Here is an 18,742-nt window from a genome sequence, read left to right on the forward strand (position 1 = left end):
TTTGCCTTTATGTTATCTTTGCTTAGCCATGGATGCTTTGTCCCCCTCTTACCATCTTTCTTTCTCTTTGGAATATATTTTACTTGGGAGGAATTGAATATCTCCTTAAATATCTGCCACTGTTCATCAACTGTCCTACCTTGTACTCTTCCTGCCCAGTCCACTAGGGCCAAATCTGCCCTCATGCCTATGTAGTTACCTTTGTTTAACTCCAGAATACTGGTGTGGGACTCAAGTTTCTCGCTCTCAAACTGAACTTGAAATTCTAGCATTCTATGATCACTCTTCCCTAGAGGATCCTTACTATGAGATCATTAATTAATCCCATCTCATTACACAAAACCAAATCCAGAATAGCCTGCTCCCTGGTTGGTTCCACAACATATTGCTCCAATAAACAGTCTCTAATACACTCTATGAACTCTCCCTCAAGGCTACTCTTGCCAATTTGATTAGTCCAGTCTGTATGCATATTAAAATCACCCATGATTATTGACGTGCCTTTCTTACATGCTCCCAGTATTTCCTGGTTTATACTGTGTCCTACTGCTAAACTACTGTTTGGGGACCTATAGATTACTCCCACCAGGGACTTCTTTCCCTTGCTACTTCTTATTTCTATCCAGTGCTCTACGTCTTGCTCTCCAGTGCCTATATCATTCCTCACTATAGCACTGATCTCTTCCTTTACTAACAAAGCTACATCACCTCCTTTTCCTTCCTGCCTACCCTTCCAAAACACTGAGTACCCTTGGATATTCAACTCCCAAACCTGTTCTCCCTGTAACCATGTTTCAGTAATCACCACCAAGTCATACCTCTATTTGCATTGTGAACTCATTAGTTTTATTCCGAATGCTATGCGCATTCAGATACAAAGCCTTTAAGTTTGCTCTATTGTCAATTTTCCCTACTCTTATATGATTCTTTGGTGCAATATGGCGTTCTCACACTCTGTCCCTTCCTTTCACTTTTTGGTAACAAACAGCCTCATCACTAACATATACTCTTACCCTCTCCTTAAACTTTGATTTTTTATATTTCCATGCAGCTGAGCCCTCTCTCCCACTAGGGAGGCGGTGGCTGCGGTGGTCAGCTCCAGTGCCCTTTAAAAGAGGACAGCCACCCAATGCCGAAAGAGGATGAATGATCTCCTCCTTTCCGCCAGAATAAGTCATTCTTCTTATCACTCTCAACTCACACTCACAAACCCATCACACATCCACAGAGATCTCACTCACTGCCAGTTCAAGGGGCATCACCATTCACTCTCTCACACACACCTTCATCTGCCCTGAGAATTGTGCCTTCATCCTGTCCATGGCACCACTGACCACCCGCACATGCCAGGCATCCTTCTCAATTGGCCTGCCAGGCATCCTGCTTACACTCTCTTGATCTGTCTTCATGCAGTACATGTTGGCACACAACAAAAGGGAGAGGTCACAGACTGGTGAAGGAATGCCTGACATCAATGTCCTCACAGACTTTGAAAATAATGTCATCCAGCTGGCCAGCAAGGATTTGGACTGTTCCTGTGCTGACGATGAGATCAGCGGTGCTCAGCCAAGTGAGGATCCAGCAGTACAATATCCATCAGACAACCATGTTGTGAGTCAGTTCCCCTGTTCTGCAGTCCCCTACCATGCACTAATTATCTCTACTTGCTTTCACAGGCACATCTGGGAAGCAGCCAAGAGGGTCCACAACCCCGGTCCTCGACTCAAGCCCTGAAGACACCCCAGAAGGAGAATCTGCTGATCCTAATTGAAGACCTGTCACAGCGCTCACCCACAGCTCCACCAGCACAGAGACACACCCCTCAGTGGGACCTAGTTCTAGAGTATCCTCAGGGTCAAAATCTGGTGAGCACACCACACTGTCTGATCCACAGCAGGCAGCAGCAGCAGGGACTTCCCAGGTTTCCAGTCACTCTGAGGACTGCAGGAGGCTAGAAATCTGCTGAGTCTGTGTTAGATGAGGAACATCTGGAATCGGTCATACTTCAGTTGCTGGAGCTGCAAAGGCAAGCTCGGGAACATCAGGAAGGGATGTCTGCCGCACTCCTCAGATTGTAAGGCATGTTAGAGGAGCCTGTCTGCCTTCAGTCTGAGCTGATAGCACCGGCATGCCAACGCACCGAGGTCAACACTGATAGGATGGAGGCCACCATGGAGACCTTGGTCCAGAGCATCAGTCCTGTACCGCTGTGCAGGCTGAACTCCATCAATGACACCATAGTTGGCCCCTAAGGTGTCAACATGAGAGGAGTGGGGGGGGCAGCTCTATCTCATTCCAGCTTCCCCTTCTGAGGAGTCAGCCAAAGGCCCTGGAGCACCCATAGCGAGGAGGATCCACAGGTGCACACCATGGGCCATCCATCCAGGTGACTCCAGGAGTGTCCGGCCCATTTGAATCCCCTCTTCCTGTGCCCCCAGCAGCTCCAGCTCCACAGGCCAAGGAGGGGGCCACTGCCACACAGCAGGACCTTGAAAGCAGGCTGGGGTCCTCCAGGTCTCGGCCCTCCAGAGGATGCGTGTCAAGGTCATCACAGACAGGGTGTAGCAGTCATCAGGCTGCCTCTACCTCCACTGTGGATGTCAGGGGAACCAAGACAGGGTTAGGAAGGTTTTGAAGATGTAACTCTTTCGAGTACATTCACAGTTCTTGACTTTTTTTTTCTGTTCAAAGTCCTGGAGTGGGACATGAACCCAAAACCTTCTGACTCAAAGGTGAGGGTGCTATGAACTGAGCCACAGCTGACACCTCTTAAATGATGTAACTCTTTCGAGTACATTCACAGTTCTTGACTTAGCTGCACAGCCTGGGCACGGGTGCTAATCAATTTTACTTAATGTTAACTATTGTAATTAAACCCTCAAGAATGTCTTCTTGCCTATGGCTCTTTGTTCTAATGAGCAGTGTTCGTGTCATTCGGATATGAAATTTTGGTTCCTGCACAAGATAAAGGCAGGCGTTTTAGTCCAGGGCCTCTTCCCTGTGCAGTGTGTAACCTTCAGACCAAAGTGATGATCTGGCTTTACACTCACTGGATTCATTACTGATGCCTGCACCTCGATGGTGCTTGTCATTGCCGCCAGAATGTCGTGTGCAGGCGTCATTCCGTCATTCTCTCTGTGCACTCTCAGCATCTTTGAGGTGGGGCTGGCCCTCCATCTCTTCAGCATCTGTGACCAGTGATGCTGTGCTCCTGAAGGAGTCAGGTGCTGAAGGCTGACAAGGGCTCAGGTGCATTTAAAGTTTCACAGCTCTGTCACCATGATATGACCCTGATCACCGAACACAAGCGAGCTGCACTCAACCACACAGAAGTCAGACATTCACAGAGGCAATGTGAATATCTATGGAGTGTCCTCACTGTATGTTGTCATCATCCTCCTGGAATCTTGTGGCTATTAAGGCCTCCGCTGTGTGTCCATGATATGAGTCTGAGCACCAAGGGTATGTGCGCTGCCATCAGTCACACAGGAGTCAAACATTCACAGATGCAAGGTGAGGATGTCAGGACAGTCCTCACTGCATCTTGTCATCATCCTCCACGAACCTTGCAATTATGAGGGCCTCCTGAGCGCGCCTGCCTCATCTGACCAGTGCAATGGCCTAATTGCTGGCATCCTCGCTTTCGAGGACCTCATCACGGTCACCCACTTCGAGGTGCTCATCGGAGAAGACATGCAGCTCTTCCAGCTCCTCTTCAGCTAGGTCCTCCCCCGTTCCAGCACCAGATTGTTGGGACTGTATTGCAGTGCTCCACTGGATCTCTCGAGGCACCTGAACCTCATTCTCAAACTGCCTATAGTTTGCTCCACCAAAGTCCAGATCTCAGCATGAGACCTTGTTGTACCGTTGCTTTGCTGCAGTCTGAGGCTGCTACATGGCCGTCATCAGCCATATCCTCTGTAGCTAGCTCTTGTCCCCAAGGAGCCAACTCTTCAGACTCTCTGAATCCTGGAAGATGTCAGGGATCTGAGACCTGCTAGGAAAGGAGGAGTCGTGGACGCTCTCTGGGAATCATGCGCAGACCTGCAGGATGCATTTGTGATGGTAGTGCACTAGCTGAACATTCAGCAAGTGGAAGCCCTTGCGGTTGACATAGTTGACTGCCTGTTGCTACGGAGCCACATAAGTACAGTCAATGGCACCCTGCACCTGCAGAAAATCAGAGATCTGGGCAAATCCCAGCGCTCTTGCTCCCTGACTTTCCTGGTCCCAGGCAAAATGCACAAAGTTCTGTGCCTTTGTGAAGATGACGTTTGTGACCTCCTGGATACACTTGTGCGTGGAGGCTTGCGAGATCCCATACAGGTCACCTGTGGAGCCATGGAAGGAGCCATTGGTGTAAAAATTGAGCACCAATGTTACTTTCACAGCCACTGGCAGTGGATACCCTCCATGTCCCCGTGGCACCAAATCCTGCAGCAAGTGGCATATGTGACCGATCAGTTCCCTAGACATGCGCAGTCTTCGGTGAAACTCGTTCTCGGTCATCTCCAGGAATGACAGGCGCCGTCTATAGGCCTTGGGTTTAGTGTGGCACCTACGAATGATGCTAGCTGTGGATCTTCAGCTGTGTACACAGCAGGCCCTGCCGCTCCTTCACCTTGAGGGAGGTGCTCCTCCTTTTGCCGAGCCAGGTGACTCCGCTGCTCTCTTCTTCTTCTTCTCTGGTCTCTGTAAGCCATGAGACATACCATGATACTGATGTGCTCTTTCTGCAGGATCAGAGAGAGAGAGACGCATGGGTTAGCATATGTGTCCTGAGAACCTCTCTTGGTTAAGTCTGAAGGCCCCTTCACCCATGCCAGACAGTGCTGGTCACCACTTGGATGGCCAGTGTGTAGTGCACTTATTGGCTGTCCAAAACCCCTCCCACCTCCGCCCCACTCCACTTGACCGATTGGCGGCAGCTTCAGCCATTTCACTCCATGCTGTGCTCACAGCTCAGGTTCAGGCATTCTCCTAACCCACACTGCAAGGCTGCACTGTTGGCTTGCCTTAGAATGGATACTGGTCCACTACTTAATAATGACATTACAAGGGGCTGTGGGTACCTCCATCAGTGACTGCACCATGGCCACCTTTTGCGAGGGGATTCTACAACTTGCCCAGTCGGGCAATTGCTCTGCTGCCCCCTGAGCATTTGGTGGCACTTTCATGCTTTTGCGTTGCTTGAGGGGGCAGAAAAATCTCAGAGGCCCAACTCCAAGCATGTCAAACAGTCTCAGCTGCAGAAAAATGCTCACTTTTAACAATCTTTTACAAATGTGTGGCCGCTTCTCTCACCCCACCTCCCACACCCTTGGCATATGTTTGAGTTTTTCCTTCAGTCTGTCGGTGCTGCCTTGCTGCCATCCACCTCCACAACCTGATCTGACCCGCACTGGACCCCTTGCCCCTGAAAGCCAGCTGGGAAAAAGCAACTTGCCTGTGCCCACCTCCCCGCAAATCCCTGGTGCCTCTTCACTGATGTTCTACGAGTGATTCTCTTGAGTGCTGTGCAAGGTTCTGTGCACTCACATCCGAGTTTCCCTCGAAGTTCAGCTCGCCAGGTGCACGCCTTTTAAAGGCAGTCGTGAAGCACGCCGTTCTAAAATTACACTGATGTGGGTGGTAAATTGGGGGATGATTAGGCCAACATGGCTTATAATTAAATGCAAAAGTAAAATGACCTTCCTGACATGCGGTGGTGGGAAACGCGGCCTGCCATTGACGGGCGGAGTGGACGATTGTAAACTGATTTCACCACTGCGTAAAACTGATTTTTGACCTTCCCGCCATATTGTCCCCCCCCTGCCCGCCATGATGCCTGATGCCAACGAGGCCAGTAGATGGTGTGAGTCCATGCCAAGACCATGATGTTCCAAAACAGGCTCGAAGCATCAACGGAGACCTCCCACCCTCCAAAAGCTGCTATGTGGTGGTGTCATGCGCATGTGGAACCACCCAGCATGCGATACACGTGTTCCTCCAGAGTCCAAAAGCTGTCGGGCTCCGGCATCTCCTCCTTGGATGTCCGCGATTTGAGCAAGGCCCTATACATAAGTCGCGACTTCTGCACGTCACACCCGTCCAGACGTGTTCTGGGCCAGAATAATAGTAAATCGGGCTTTGGGGGACGATTCTGGTTGGGGCCTTACTTTGCATCCCATTAGCGGGATGGAAAACATGTTCACGCCGGCTTCCAACGGGATTCTCGTTCCACCATGGCAGATACCATCGGATGATCCCGCTGTAATTTCACACTGACATGAAACCGATTTCTGCCCCTGACGCCAAATTCTCCCCCCGCCCACCATCATGCCTGCTGCCAACAGGATCAGACAATTATGCCCTAAGATAAAAGCAAAATACTGCGGATGCTGGAAATCTGAAACAAAAACAGAGAATGCCAGAAAAACTCAGCAGGTCTAGCAGCATCTGTGGAAAGAAAAACAGAGTTAACATTTCGAGCCAGTATGACCCTTCTTCAGAGCTAAAGAGAAGTAGAAATGTAATGAGATTTATACTGTTTAAGGGGGGTGGAGCAGGTCTGAATAGAAGGCCAGCGATAGGTGGGGGCAAAGGAGATATTGTCAAAGATGTCATGGATAAAAAGGGCTAAAGGTGCTGATAGTGGCATAAAGGTAAGAAAGCTGAACTTAACATTGAGCTCAACAACTTCAGATCATGAACTCTCTCCTCTATCTTCACCCCTTTTTTAATCCCTTCTTTGAAATGTATTTTTATTTTTATCCACTTATTTTCATTTTTATTTTTATCCATCTATTCATTTATCCCCTTTTTGATCCTTTTCTTTATCCCTTTTTCTTTTTCTTTTTCCCCAAACACCACCCCATCCCCAAAAGGGCCATCTGTTACTTGTTCCATCTTGTTCTTTCACAGAGTGCTTACCATCATTCTGCTATTAACACATTCTGCTTTCTTACCTTTACGCCACTATCGGCACCTTCTTTAGCCCTTTTTATCCATGACATCTTTGTCAATCTCTTCTTAACCCCCACCTATCGCTAGCCTTTTATCCAGCTTTACCTGCTCCACCCCCCTTAAACAGAATAAATTTCATCACATTTCTACTCTTTAGCTCTGAAGAAGAGTCATATGGACTCGAAACGTCAACTCCGTTTCTCTTTCCACAGATGCTGTCAGATCTGCCGAGCTTTTCCAGCATTCTTTGTTTTTAATTCCGCCCTAAGTGTGGCCATTCACACACTGAAACATGCCTCACAACCTTGACAAAAATTAGGCCAGTGTCTTGTGTAAAAACATTTTATCTGCATTTTTTGCTTTGCAATTTCAATTAAAAGCACTGCAGTAACCATTTTTTTCAATTTACTTTATTACATTAGAAGATAATTTAAATGGCTATTTGATTTAAGCAGTGCTCAGAATTAATTAATTCTCATGCAGTATTAGCGCAGGATATATTTTTTTTATCAAAAAAAGCTTTCATAAATATGCTACTTTATTTATCATTATACCATTTGGTTGTGCTGGAGCTTTCCAGTTCAGCAAGATCATATCGTTCCTGTTGTCCACTTTCCTCCATTGAGGTGGATTCACACCCTGAGGCACATCTTGTTCAGTGGTAGCTCTGCTGATGTTACTAAAACTCCATCCACAACGATTCCAAGCAGCTACTCTGTACTCATATGTAACATATGGGTCTAAATTAGTATCTGCAGGAAAAAAGTTCAAAGAAAATTTAAGGTCAGGAATTTTATGATCCACATCTGTCAATCAGACACCCATATTCCTCTTGCAAGGAAATGAGCAAAAATTAAATGCATTACTGACAAATTCTGCAGTGGTATCTTAACCTCTAGACTGCTGGTAGTTTCAGTCCACCCTGAGCCAACTAATGCTTTTCAGTTTCCAACGAGGACACACACTTTGCTTTGAAGCAAGCTAGAATTTTTTATACATTGGCTGCTCAGCTATTAGAAACAACTTCATCATGGTATCGTTAATACAATGTTACAAAATAAGTCTAAATTAAAAAAATATATATTCAATTTACTACAATTTATCCAGTCTTCTGTTTCCCTTTTTACTGCTCATTCCTGGTCACTTTTTCTTGTATTTTAAATTTCAACTTCGCATTTTAAATTTTATTTTTAATTAATAAGGCCTATTCTAAATGTTATGATCTACTTAAGCAATTTAATAACCTTTCTTCTCCTTTCCTGCACTCCAGCGGGGTAGATGCAGGATAGTGTTGGGCCTGCCACCCATGGACGCAGATCAGAGGTGGCCACAAGGGCTGCCAAGTGCTGAGGCGGGCTTATTTGAATGGCCCGCCTTGGCCCTCTGGGACACTGTCCCAATTGTTTGCTTATGTTTTAGACCATCTAGCCCTCACCCTCCACGCCCACTCCCCATGCCCCTACCACGCCAACTCATACGCCCCACCTACTCTCAATGGCCCCTCATAGCCTCAATGCTAACGTAATGTCAATTTATGCCAACCCATGCACAACCAATGCCCCTTAAAGCTCCCATGGCAACTGAATGTCAAATCATGCCAACCCATGTCTTCCATCCACTCCCATGGCCTCTTATATCCCCCAATTCCAACTTAATGCCAACAGATGACAGCTCATGCCAAGCCATCCTTTGTCCTTACACCATCTATGCCACCTCACCCAGTATCCATAGTGGGCAAACCTCATGAGTCTTGTTGAGATGAAATAAAATAAAGTTATACATATCTATTTTGTACAGCCTTCACTGTATTACAAAACCACTCCCATTCATGAAAGCCCATTCAAAACATTTAAAGATCCTCAAGTACTTAATCCCTTATAAAACAGACTTGTATTCATAACCCCACATCAAAGACAGCTAATTAACTCTTTGAACCATCAATCAAACTGTGAACTTAGGATACCCTACAGAGGCAATTATAGAGTTTGGAAAGCAGCCAAGCTTTAATAATGGGCAGAATTTTCCTGTTGGCGTGCAGGGCGCACCATTGCGATATTTTGGTGGGCGGGCGTGTAATGATCTCTGATGCACGCCCGCCATTACTTAACAGGCCACTTAAGGCCCTTGAGGCAACAATTGACGGCGATCTGCAGGTTGTCACATGGACGCAATGGGCAGGTGGGTAGGACACATTTGTATAAATGTCATCCACGGGCGGGATAAGAGGGGTCAGTGGGGCCGCAAATGTGCTGAGTCAGATATTTATTTTTGAAAGTTTCTGATACTTGTCTGAGTGAGCAGAAATACTTCAAAACTCATACCAGCTGCTTGGACAGGACTCACAACCTTCAGGTCAGCACTCTGCAATGTAGATCCTTTTTGGGGCCTGCAGGTTTAAGGAAGCCTTCCCTTAGCATGGGAATGGGAATTGTGTTCTCCACTGGAGGCACCTCCTCTGAGGAGGAAGGGAGGGCCAGGAGGGGGAGGAGGCCAGGAGTGCACATTCAGCCTCCAGAGGAGCCACCTTTGAGAGGACAGGTGCAGGCACAAGGGGTGCAGGGCCAACAGGAAGTCAAAGGTGGAAGGGGCCGCAGAACATGCCACTATCCTGCTGCCAGGGTATACAGGTGGCGAAGCAGGTACCTCAATCTGTCTGAGGTGCAGTGCCAAAGGAAGCTCTGTCTCTTAAGGGAGACAGTCAACTCTATCTGTCAGATGATAAGCCCTGAGATCTCTGCTAACTGTGTGGGTGGGCACCCCATGCCAGTGGCTCTAAAGGTCACAGCTGCCCTCAACTTCAATGTCTGTGGCTCTTTCTAGGGCTCGGTGGGTGATCTTTGCGATGTCTCCCAATCAGCTGTCCACACTTGGGTCAAGTAGATGACAGACGCTCTATTCAGGCATGCATTGACGTTCATCTACTACCGTTGGGACCAGGCCAGCCTGACACAGTGAGCCAGGGGCAACATGGCAATTGCGGCTTCCCCCGCGTCCAGGGTGCAATAGACTGCACACATGTGGCCATCAAGGTGCCAGCAGGTGAGCCCGGTGCCTTCGTCAACAGGAAGGGCTTCCACTCCATGAACGTGCAGATAGTGTGTGGTCACAGGATGTTGATTCTACAAGTTTGTGCAAGGTACCCAGGCACCAGGCAGCTCCTACGATGCTTACATCCTCAGACACTCCCAAGTGCCGGGGCTCTTTAGTGCTCCAGCCCGACCGGATGGATGGCTGCTGGGTGACAGAAGGTCCCCTCAGAAGATGGCTCATCATGCCTCTCTGCCATCCAAGAACAGAAGCTGAGCAGTGGTACAATAGGAGCCACGCCTCCACAAAGGGTGTGGTGGAGAGAACCATCGGTCTTCTCAAGATGTGCTTCCGATGCCTGGGCCGTTCAGGGGGCACACTCCAGTAACCCCAAGATCGTGTGTCACTGATAGTGGTTGCATGCTGCGCTCTCCACAATCTTGCGCTGGAAAGGGGCGACACTGTGGATGAAGAAGATGTAGACGCAGTTGTTGCGGCTGCACATGACGAGTCCAGCAGTGAGTCTGAGGATGAGCACGCACAGGGAAATGCTGAGGGGGTAGATGCTGACCCGGGCATACTCCAGGGAGGTAGGGACACCCGGGATGCTTTAATCCAACAAACCTTCAGCTGGAACACCACAAATAGACCTCCAACACAAGCCTGTGCTGCAGGTTCCATTCACGATATCTGAGTGCTACATCTGCCTGGATAGGAACATTAACTAAGGGTCAAGTCAATAGAGCTCTATAGAGATACAACCCACTCATAACATAATGGGTAACCATCCACCTGCAGAGGAAAAGAGGCACCCTGAGCCATGGTCACATGTCTAAATTTAATGATATAACAAAATGATCTTAAGGAAACAAAATGACAAAGGTGTTAAACACCACACCAACTAATCATGACCTCATTGCGGGGCAACACAAAAGCACCAGTGAGAAACCTGTGGTGTGCCTAAGGTGCCTTAAATTTAGCTTTCGGGTGCTACGTCTAGGTGCTGTCTCCTCGCTGGCACTGGCATCTGAGACAGCCTGCTCACTGTGCTGTCCTGTTGGCCTCGATGACCTTGGCGGACGTCCTCTGGCCCATGGAGCCTGTGCTGGCTCTGCCTGGGAGGGAGCAGCCAGTTCCACAGCTGGCATCTCCCCAGTCGTCACAGCCTCATCGGATGCAACGGTCAATGGCAGAGGGGCAGAGGAGCTGCTGCCCTCATCCGGAACGCCCTGAGAGAAGCCCGCAGAGACGACAGGCAGCAGCTGCGCCGACATGAGGTCGCTTCGGACCTCCCTGCTCACCGTAGATGGATGGGCACCGAGCTGAGAAACTTGGTACCCAGACCATCTCCCACATTGGCACTGACCAGCTGAGGCCAATGCCGATGTGAGGGCTTGCTGGTCCGAGCGCATCCCCAGGAAGCCCTGATTGGTCTCCTGGAGGAGCCTCTCCATGAGAGTCGCCATTCTCTCCATGGAGGAAGCATGGCATTCGGCCATGAGGCTCATTGCATTGGTAAGGGTCTGCGTGGATTCCTCCACCATGGAGACCAAGCCGTCAGAGCATGTGCCTAGTCCCCTGCAGACCTCCGTCTGCTGGCGCTATGGGCACTTTCTGTCTCCGCCAGCTCCTCCAGCAACTGTGAAGTGCCCTCACTGTTGTGCCCCGGGACACTAGCCGATGATCTAATTCCCACTGGGGTGCTAGTACCTGTGCTGGTGCCTGCCTGGCAGAGATGGTGTGACGCTGGTGGGTCAGAGACTTCAGGACCCTCAGGTGTGAGAGGGGGCCCCTGTGCCTCCTCCCCCTGGCCCTGATCCGGTGATGCTGAAAGGGAGAACAAGGACATTTGTTTAATTAACGTGGAGACAATGTCAATGTGCATCCCTATCCCCCGGATCATTTTGCGCTCACCCTTCCATAATCAATGCTCAAGCCATGTTGCAAACTTCAATTACTGAACATTCAGCAGTGTCATGGCTGCTGCGACACTAATGGTGACCTCAGTGCTGGGCTAACATACCTGCCCATGGCACCCCAGCCTCACCGACACAGGTGGACCTGGGCGCATGGCACATCTCCAAATCGAGGGCTTCCTGCTCGAACCTGGAAATGATGGCCAACTGGGCCGGCCTTCCCTCAACTGCTCAGCAATATTACGTACATTCTTCTCCTGAAAAGGAGAAAAGAGCATTGATTCGTGCAACTTGTACCTGGAATCTCTTCGCTGCCGTCCCACCCCAACCAGACTGGAACATTGCAGGGCTCCAGTGCCTCCTCACCTCGCAGCTGCCGCACACTCACACAAAGATGCCAGGCCTGTTCCCCCCACCCCCACACCCCCCCGCCTTGGCCAAATACAGCCTACATCACATTTGGCACCACACGGTCCAACCTTGCAAAGCAAGGAGGCGCAAGCACGTGGAACGCGAAGGGAAGCAGATGGGTTGGTTCCCCGCCACCTGGAAGCTCCCCTCCCAGCATGTCAACACCCTGACTTTGACATGTTTTGCAGTTGCAGCACTGTGCCTAGGTGCAGATCCTCCAGGTTGCCCCCAAAACAGTAATGTGGGTGTCACTGTACCACATGTTGCGGGTGCAGAACCCATCTCTTCACCACCCTCTAAGGGTGACCTTGGCATGGCCAATATCTGGTGGCCCACCCAACGAAGGACACATGCCATCAATGATTCAATGCAGTAACTGCACGCAGAGTTGGGCGGGGGGAAAGCCTACGTGCTGGGTTCACTGACCAATGGCAACATGGTACTCACCCTTCCTGAGCGCAACAGGTCGTTGAAGCGCTGGTGACACTGGATCCAGGTGTGCTGCACCATGTCGCGGGAGCTCACTACCTCTGCTACCTTCTCCCAGGCACGATTGGTCATGTGGGGGGGCTTCCTCCTCTTGTCCTGGGATACAAAGACCTCCCGCCGTGCTGCCACCACCTCGAGGAGAGCAGCAAGGCAATCGTCTGAGAAACAAGGGGCACAGTGGCCCCTTGCCCTTCCCTCCTGCCTGGCCTGCTCACCAGCAGCGCTCTGGGGAGCCCTTCCAGTAGACATGTTTGACAGCCTTTGCAAGGCTGCAGCAGCACTTTTAAACAGGCCGCCGGGTCGCCATTAGACCCGGCTGTTATAGCAGTCACATCGCTGCCCGCCCGCTCCCGCTGTCCTCAGAAGCCGTGTTTCATGCTGGGAGAGCCTTAATTGGCCCGCCCGCATAAAATGGTGTTGCAGACCCGATCGCCGCCCGTGATCGGGTCTGTGCCCACCCATGCCTACTCCCTCATGGGCCGTCCGACAGACAGAAAATTCTGCCTTATGACATAACGATGGCTCTGAGGGTAATATCAACAAGCAGCTATTTTAACTGCTAGCCCAGATTTTTTTTTACCTTTCACTGACACAGGCAGCCTATTTGTTCTAACTTTTAAAGGGTTGGAAATTTAAACAGTTTCACAGCTTGAGTTTCTTTTTCATCTATCACTGTCATGGGCAGGCTGGATTTTAAAAATTTTTAAAGGGAGGGATTCAAATAACTTCACAGTTTGACAGTCCTGCAGACCTTCTCCAGCCTTCAAGAGTGTTTATGTCTGCTCTAAAAATTCATAACTCTCACACTATGGATTAAACCCCTGTGCCACAGCGAAAATAGCATCTTTTTGAACTCAGTATGGAGTTCAAATGGTCCTGCTGAGTTTGGGTTTCCCTCATGTGTGAATCACACTCTGCCCCTTTCTCCTACTGGCAAAATTGGGATTTTTCAGAAACAGGATTGAGACTTCCAGATCCAGGTCCTGCTCACTACTTTGGGAGGTCCACAGAGTCTCCACTGCTCCATGAAAACCAGGCCATTATAAAACAAGGTAGAGAGGCGAAGAGATGAAGGGAAGGTACTCCAGAGCTTAGGGCCCAGGTACCGGAAGGCAAGGTCACCAATGGAGGAGTGGTTAAAATCAGGAATGCTCGAGAGGCCAGAATTAGATGAGCACACAGATATCTTGGAGGGTTGCCGGGCTGGAGGAGATTACAGAGATAGGGAGGGGTGAGGCCATGGAGGGATTTGAACACAAGGATGAATTTTAAAATTAAAACCTTGCTTGTCCAGGAACCAATGTAGGTCAGAGATGATAAACGAAAGGGGCTTAGTGCAAGTTATGACACAAGCAGCAGAATTTTGGATAACCTGGAGATAACGGAGTGTACAATGTGGGAGACCAGTCAGGAGTGTGTTGGAAAGCTTCAATGCTAGTATTATAATATGTACAACTCATGTTGAGTTATATCTTCCATGGCTTATTATATTTAGTCAAAAATTAAATATAACCTTATGCTTGTGCCTATTTTTTGCTGAAAAAACTGAACAGAAACATACCTCTTCATTTGCTTTACCATTAAGTGAAATGAAAGTCCCATTGTTCGCACTGAATGACATACTACAAGAGTACTGCAGCTTGAATTATATTTGTGTCAAGAAACATACTGCTATATTTCAGTAATAGAAGCACAGTAAATATGTCTTCATATGAATATCAGCAATACCAATATTGGACAGAATTGATATTAATACTACTGGACTGTATTATCCAAAATGCTTGATGTCTTAATATAATATAATATGCTTCTGTATAAAGACAATGAAGTAAAACTTGATACCATTAAAGTTCAAAGTGTAAGCATACTTCAGCACTGCTGATCTCCCAGTGGAAATCCACCCTTGAAGATAAGACATGTCAGAGATAAGGCATTGTTGCACTAATTCTTTGATCCATTTTGCTTTGAATCAGCTCCCCATTGGAAGTGTGTGAATGCTGAATTTATCCTTACATGTTATAATATCAGCTCAAATCAAATCATACCATGTGATTAGACTGCAGGATACTGTCATCAATGCTTATCTAACTACATTAAAAACCTGCAAAAAATGTTTACTTATGTAGGATATAAGAGCTCCACAACCATTACTTTTGCATATCACAAAGGAAAAAGCAGGTCAGATTATATTTCAAGGACATAACATATCTTGGTTTTGAGATAATGCTGACAAACCACATGACCTGCACTCTCAACTCTAGCAATCTCAGCCTGGGCTATGTTTTGCAAACACCCTCAACTTTTCCTATGTCTTGTTTTAGTTGCAGCATTCTCCTAGTTATGTGTTGTTCTATGTCTATAACTGTATACAATCAATAGATATAAAGGGCTGGATTTTTGTGATGGGCTTGAGAAATGCGAGCTGTGTCATTTCCCGAGTTCGGAAAACTGAGCCCATCACCTCTGGCCATACCTGCCATATTTTCATCTTCTGGAGATGTTGGCAAGCAGGCTTCTGATTTTCTGAGTCCTGAGACAGCATTGGAGGAACGCAGGTGCTGAGGCGGGTTGGTTCAAAGGGCCTGCCTTGATTCACTGGGATATCAGACCAGCTCTCCAAAACAGTTATTATGCGCTCTAATACTCACCCCTACACATCCCCACACCCACTCCAAGTCCCCTCAAATCCCCCATGCCACCTTGTGGCCCTATGTCCCCTCATACTCCCCATGCCCCTCATACCCCACCATGTCTCCCAATATCCCCCATAACCCAACAGGCACCCTCTATGTCCCCTCAAACCTCTCATGACACCAGGGTGACTTTGAAATGGACATCAAAAAATAATATTTTGACAATCTAATAAAGTGCAATTTTCAAAGGAACTTCATATTGAATAAAACTCTCATTCATTGAAATCATTCCCAAAAAAATTTAAATTTGCTGAAGTAGTCAATCTATTTATCCACTTATCACATCAACAATTGATAATCCTTTAATAATCTCTTAAAACTGTCAATCAAAAGATGAACATAGCCTCCTGCTGAGTTAAATGATTCTGGGCCTTTTGAAACTCAGCCAAGCATTTATAATAGCCCTAGCTATTAAAACAAACCCTGCGAAATGTAAACAATGGAGTCCATTGAAACCGAAAATCAAATGGCCTTTTTTAAACTGCAGGTGATGTTCATTTCCATTTCAAAGCAGATTTCCTATCAATCGATGGAGCGGAGTAGGTGTTCAGATTTGTTTTCTACTTCCAACGCCTGGACCATTTTTTTCCAAAGTAAAAGAACTCTGGGCATTTAAATCTCAGCCCAAAACATACAGGAGAGTTTTCCAGCACAATTTTCTACAGTTTTGAATGGATTATTCCACTTTTTCCTTTGTAAGAGTACTGTAATGTATGTCAACACTTACACAGTGGTGGTTAATGTAATGGTCAACTTATCTTTGCAGGGTAGAGCCCTATGATCTATCATTGCATTAAAACACATCTTCATTAAAACACAGCATCATAATGTGACATTTGAAGGTGCCAAAACATTTAACATTTTACTGTAAGAACATTCCAGACTCCTCAGCAGGCTTCTCCCAGTGGTCATACAGTCTCAACCTGGCATTTTTTTTTAGGGCTTCTAAAACGTGTACCAGCACACGAGCATAGTGTGGGAAAACAAGTTCACATTTCCTATGGTCCTCACAATGATGACCCACCCTCAGAAGGGGTACGTGCAGGGCTCGCACTCAAGGCCTTTCGACCCGTGAGAAGGCTACACAAAAATACTGCAGGCTCGGGAAGGCATTGCAAATTGGAATTTGTAGCCAAAAATCCTAAGTTTCTTACATTCCTGACCCCATTCCCACCTCCATCGGGAAACGAAAATCCAACCCAAAGTCTCTTGGTAGTTTATAAATCTAAAATATTTCAGGAACGACATAGTATGGTTTAGTCCATGACCGAGGAAGCTAACTCAAGGCTGCCATTAAGTCACCAGCAGATAATAAAGAACTTGCAAGTTGAATAACTAAATTTTGCTAGTCCTACACAAAAAGGAATCTCCAAAATGTTATTTGTATTGATTTTTTTTGGATTATTGTGGTCAGAGACTGGAGAATAAGTTCAGCAATATCATATGATGCATCCTTTGGGAGACCAGGCAGAGCCTTACTACTGTTACAGTAAGTTAGGTAAATGGAGAAATCTGTGTCTGCATCAAATTAGTTAAAAAAGAAAAATAGCAACAGTAGGCTTCAATTAAAAATAGTAACATTATACTTCAATTCTCATAAGAAGCCATATAGCGGTACCAGAGTATGGTGCAAAAAAAACACAAACATAAACTTAACAGCCGGCAGCAGCTACAAAAGAGACAGAGACTTGTCTGGACTGGATGTAAATCCCAATTCCCAGCTGTGAAAGTATAGTGTGCTAACTCTCTGCACTAAACAATCCTGCAGTCGCATATATTTAATTTTTGACAGCCGAACAAAGCTACTGTGGTGTCCCAATTTTTAGCAGAGTTTCAGTGTAAACAGTTCTGTTGTGGACCGTATACAAATTTGGAACCAATAAGAACTTCTCAAACTGAGAATACTGCAATTTCCTGAGTCCCATGTTGCAACTGCATGAGATTTGCATTGATTCCTTATGTATTCATATGCTAAATTAGCACTATCCACAGAGCAACCCAAGTAGCTTTGTATTAACACACATTGCAAGACATGTAAGCACCTGAAGGCATATTTAATTGTATCACTTTAGCAATTTCTAGTAAAGTGGCAACCTGAACGTTTTGCCTTTATGCACAATATTAAGTCCTTAAGACTTGTAGGGCTTTTGTTTTCTGGTATACAGGCATAACATAAAGAGCAAAATGAAAGATAATTACATTTTGTTCTATAAAATAAATTCCCAGTATATTAATTGAAAACATTTGACAAGAAATAAATAATACAGTTTTATTTAGATACCTGAGAATGTATGGCTGCTGGGACCTCCTGTGTTAATGATCTCCTCTGGCCAAAAGCAAAGCTTTTCGCTCAATTCCTTATTCACTGCAGTAGGGACCTCCAGTTTTTCTGACCAGGTGCAAATATGAGCACTGGAGTTGAAACCACAGTTGTTGCAATATCCTCTGGCTTTCTGGGATAGAGAACATTCAGTACTCGTGCCACAGTCTCTCTGTTGGATTAAAATGTTAAATTTGTCATTATGTTGGTCTGGTAGGGCAGCAATAGATATAAAAAGATACAAATTTTGAAGAATGGTATTTCTACAAAATCTTTGTTTTTTTAGAGTGTTAGCATAGAATGAGTGAGAAGAGTGCAAAAATTGCAAATACTGATAGTACTTATGCATGAGTGTTGACCAGTGGGCTGCACACTGATATAGTGGTGGGATGGCCTGTGCCCAATTTTTCCAGGTGTTGAATTTGTGGGGTCCTTCCCCAAGAGTCGATGGGCCCCATAAATCTGTTGGACCCCATTGATAATTTAGTTGGCAATGAGCAGGCCGGGTGTCTTCTTCAGCAACCCTGCAGCTATAAAGTCAAGAAGGATAGAAGTGCACAAAGGAATACTGATCACCCTTCCCAGTCGCCTACTCTCACCCCCACCTGGCACTTGCCTGAGGCCCACTGGACATAAGGCAGGCAGCCTGACATTAATGTCTTTGCACAGGTGGGTTTCCTGTTGAAGCACATCCATTAATGCTCGGGCCTCTTGGCTCTGATTGTGCAAAACCAAGTTTGAACCCAAAGGACTCAAACTAATTTCTTGGCATTGGGATTTTAAAATTGATGATTAGTTTTACATAACGCTACTTCCTGATGTATATTAACTCCTATTTTATTTTTTCCCATCCAAGTTATCTCCTGAAATCTGGATCTTGTGCCTTCACTGTAGTTCCCGAACAAACCAGGGCTGGAAACCACATAGTAGATTTATTTGCA

At 46.9% G+C, this 18,742-nt stretch overlaps 1 protein-coding gene across 1 annotated transcript in view; it reads right to left on the reverse strand.

The window, feature by feature from the left end:
* ush2a (Usher syndrome 2A (autosomal recessive, mild)) overlaps window positions 1–18,742 on the reverse strand; it is a 1,183,552-nt gene that overhangs the window by 222,705 nt on the left and 942,105 nt on the right. Inside the window, exons 55-56 of the mRNA XM_078556364.1 lie at window positions 17,763–17,973; window positions 7,500–7,697 (exon numbers count right to left, since the gene is read on the reverse strand). Coding sequence (XP_078412490.1) covers window positions 7,500–7,697; window positions 17,763–17,973 — 409 coding nt within the window. The remainder of the gene's footprint in view (window positions 1–7,499; window positions 7,698–17,762; window positions 17,974–18,742) is intronic.

Source organism: Cetorhinus maximus, chromosome 14 (genome assembly GCF_964194155.1).
Source record: "Cetorhinus maximus chromosome 14, sCetMax3.hap1.1, whole genome shotgun sequence".
NCBI classification, from domain to species: domain Eukaryota; kingdom Metazoa; phylum Chordata; class Chondrichthyes; order Lamniformes; family Cetorhinidae; genus Cetorhinus; species Cetorhinus maximus.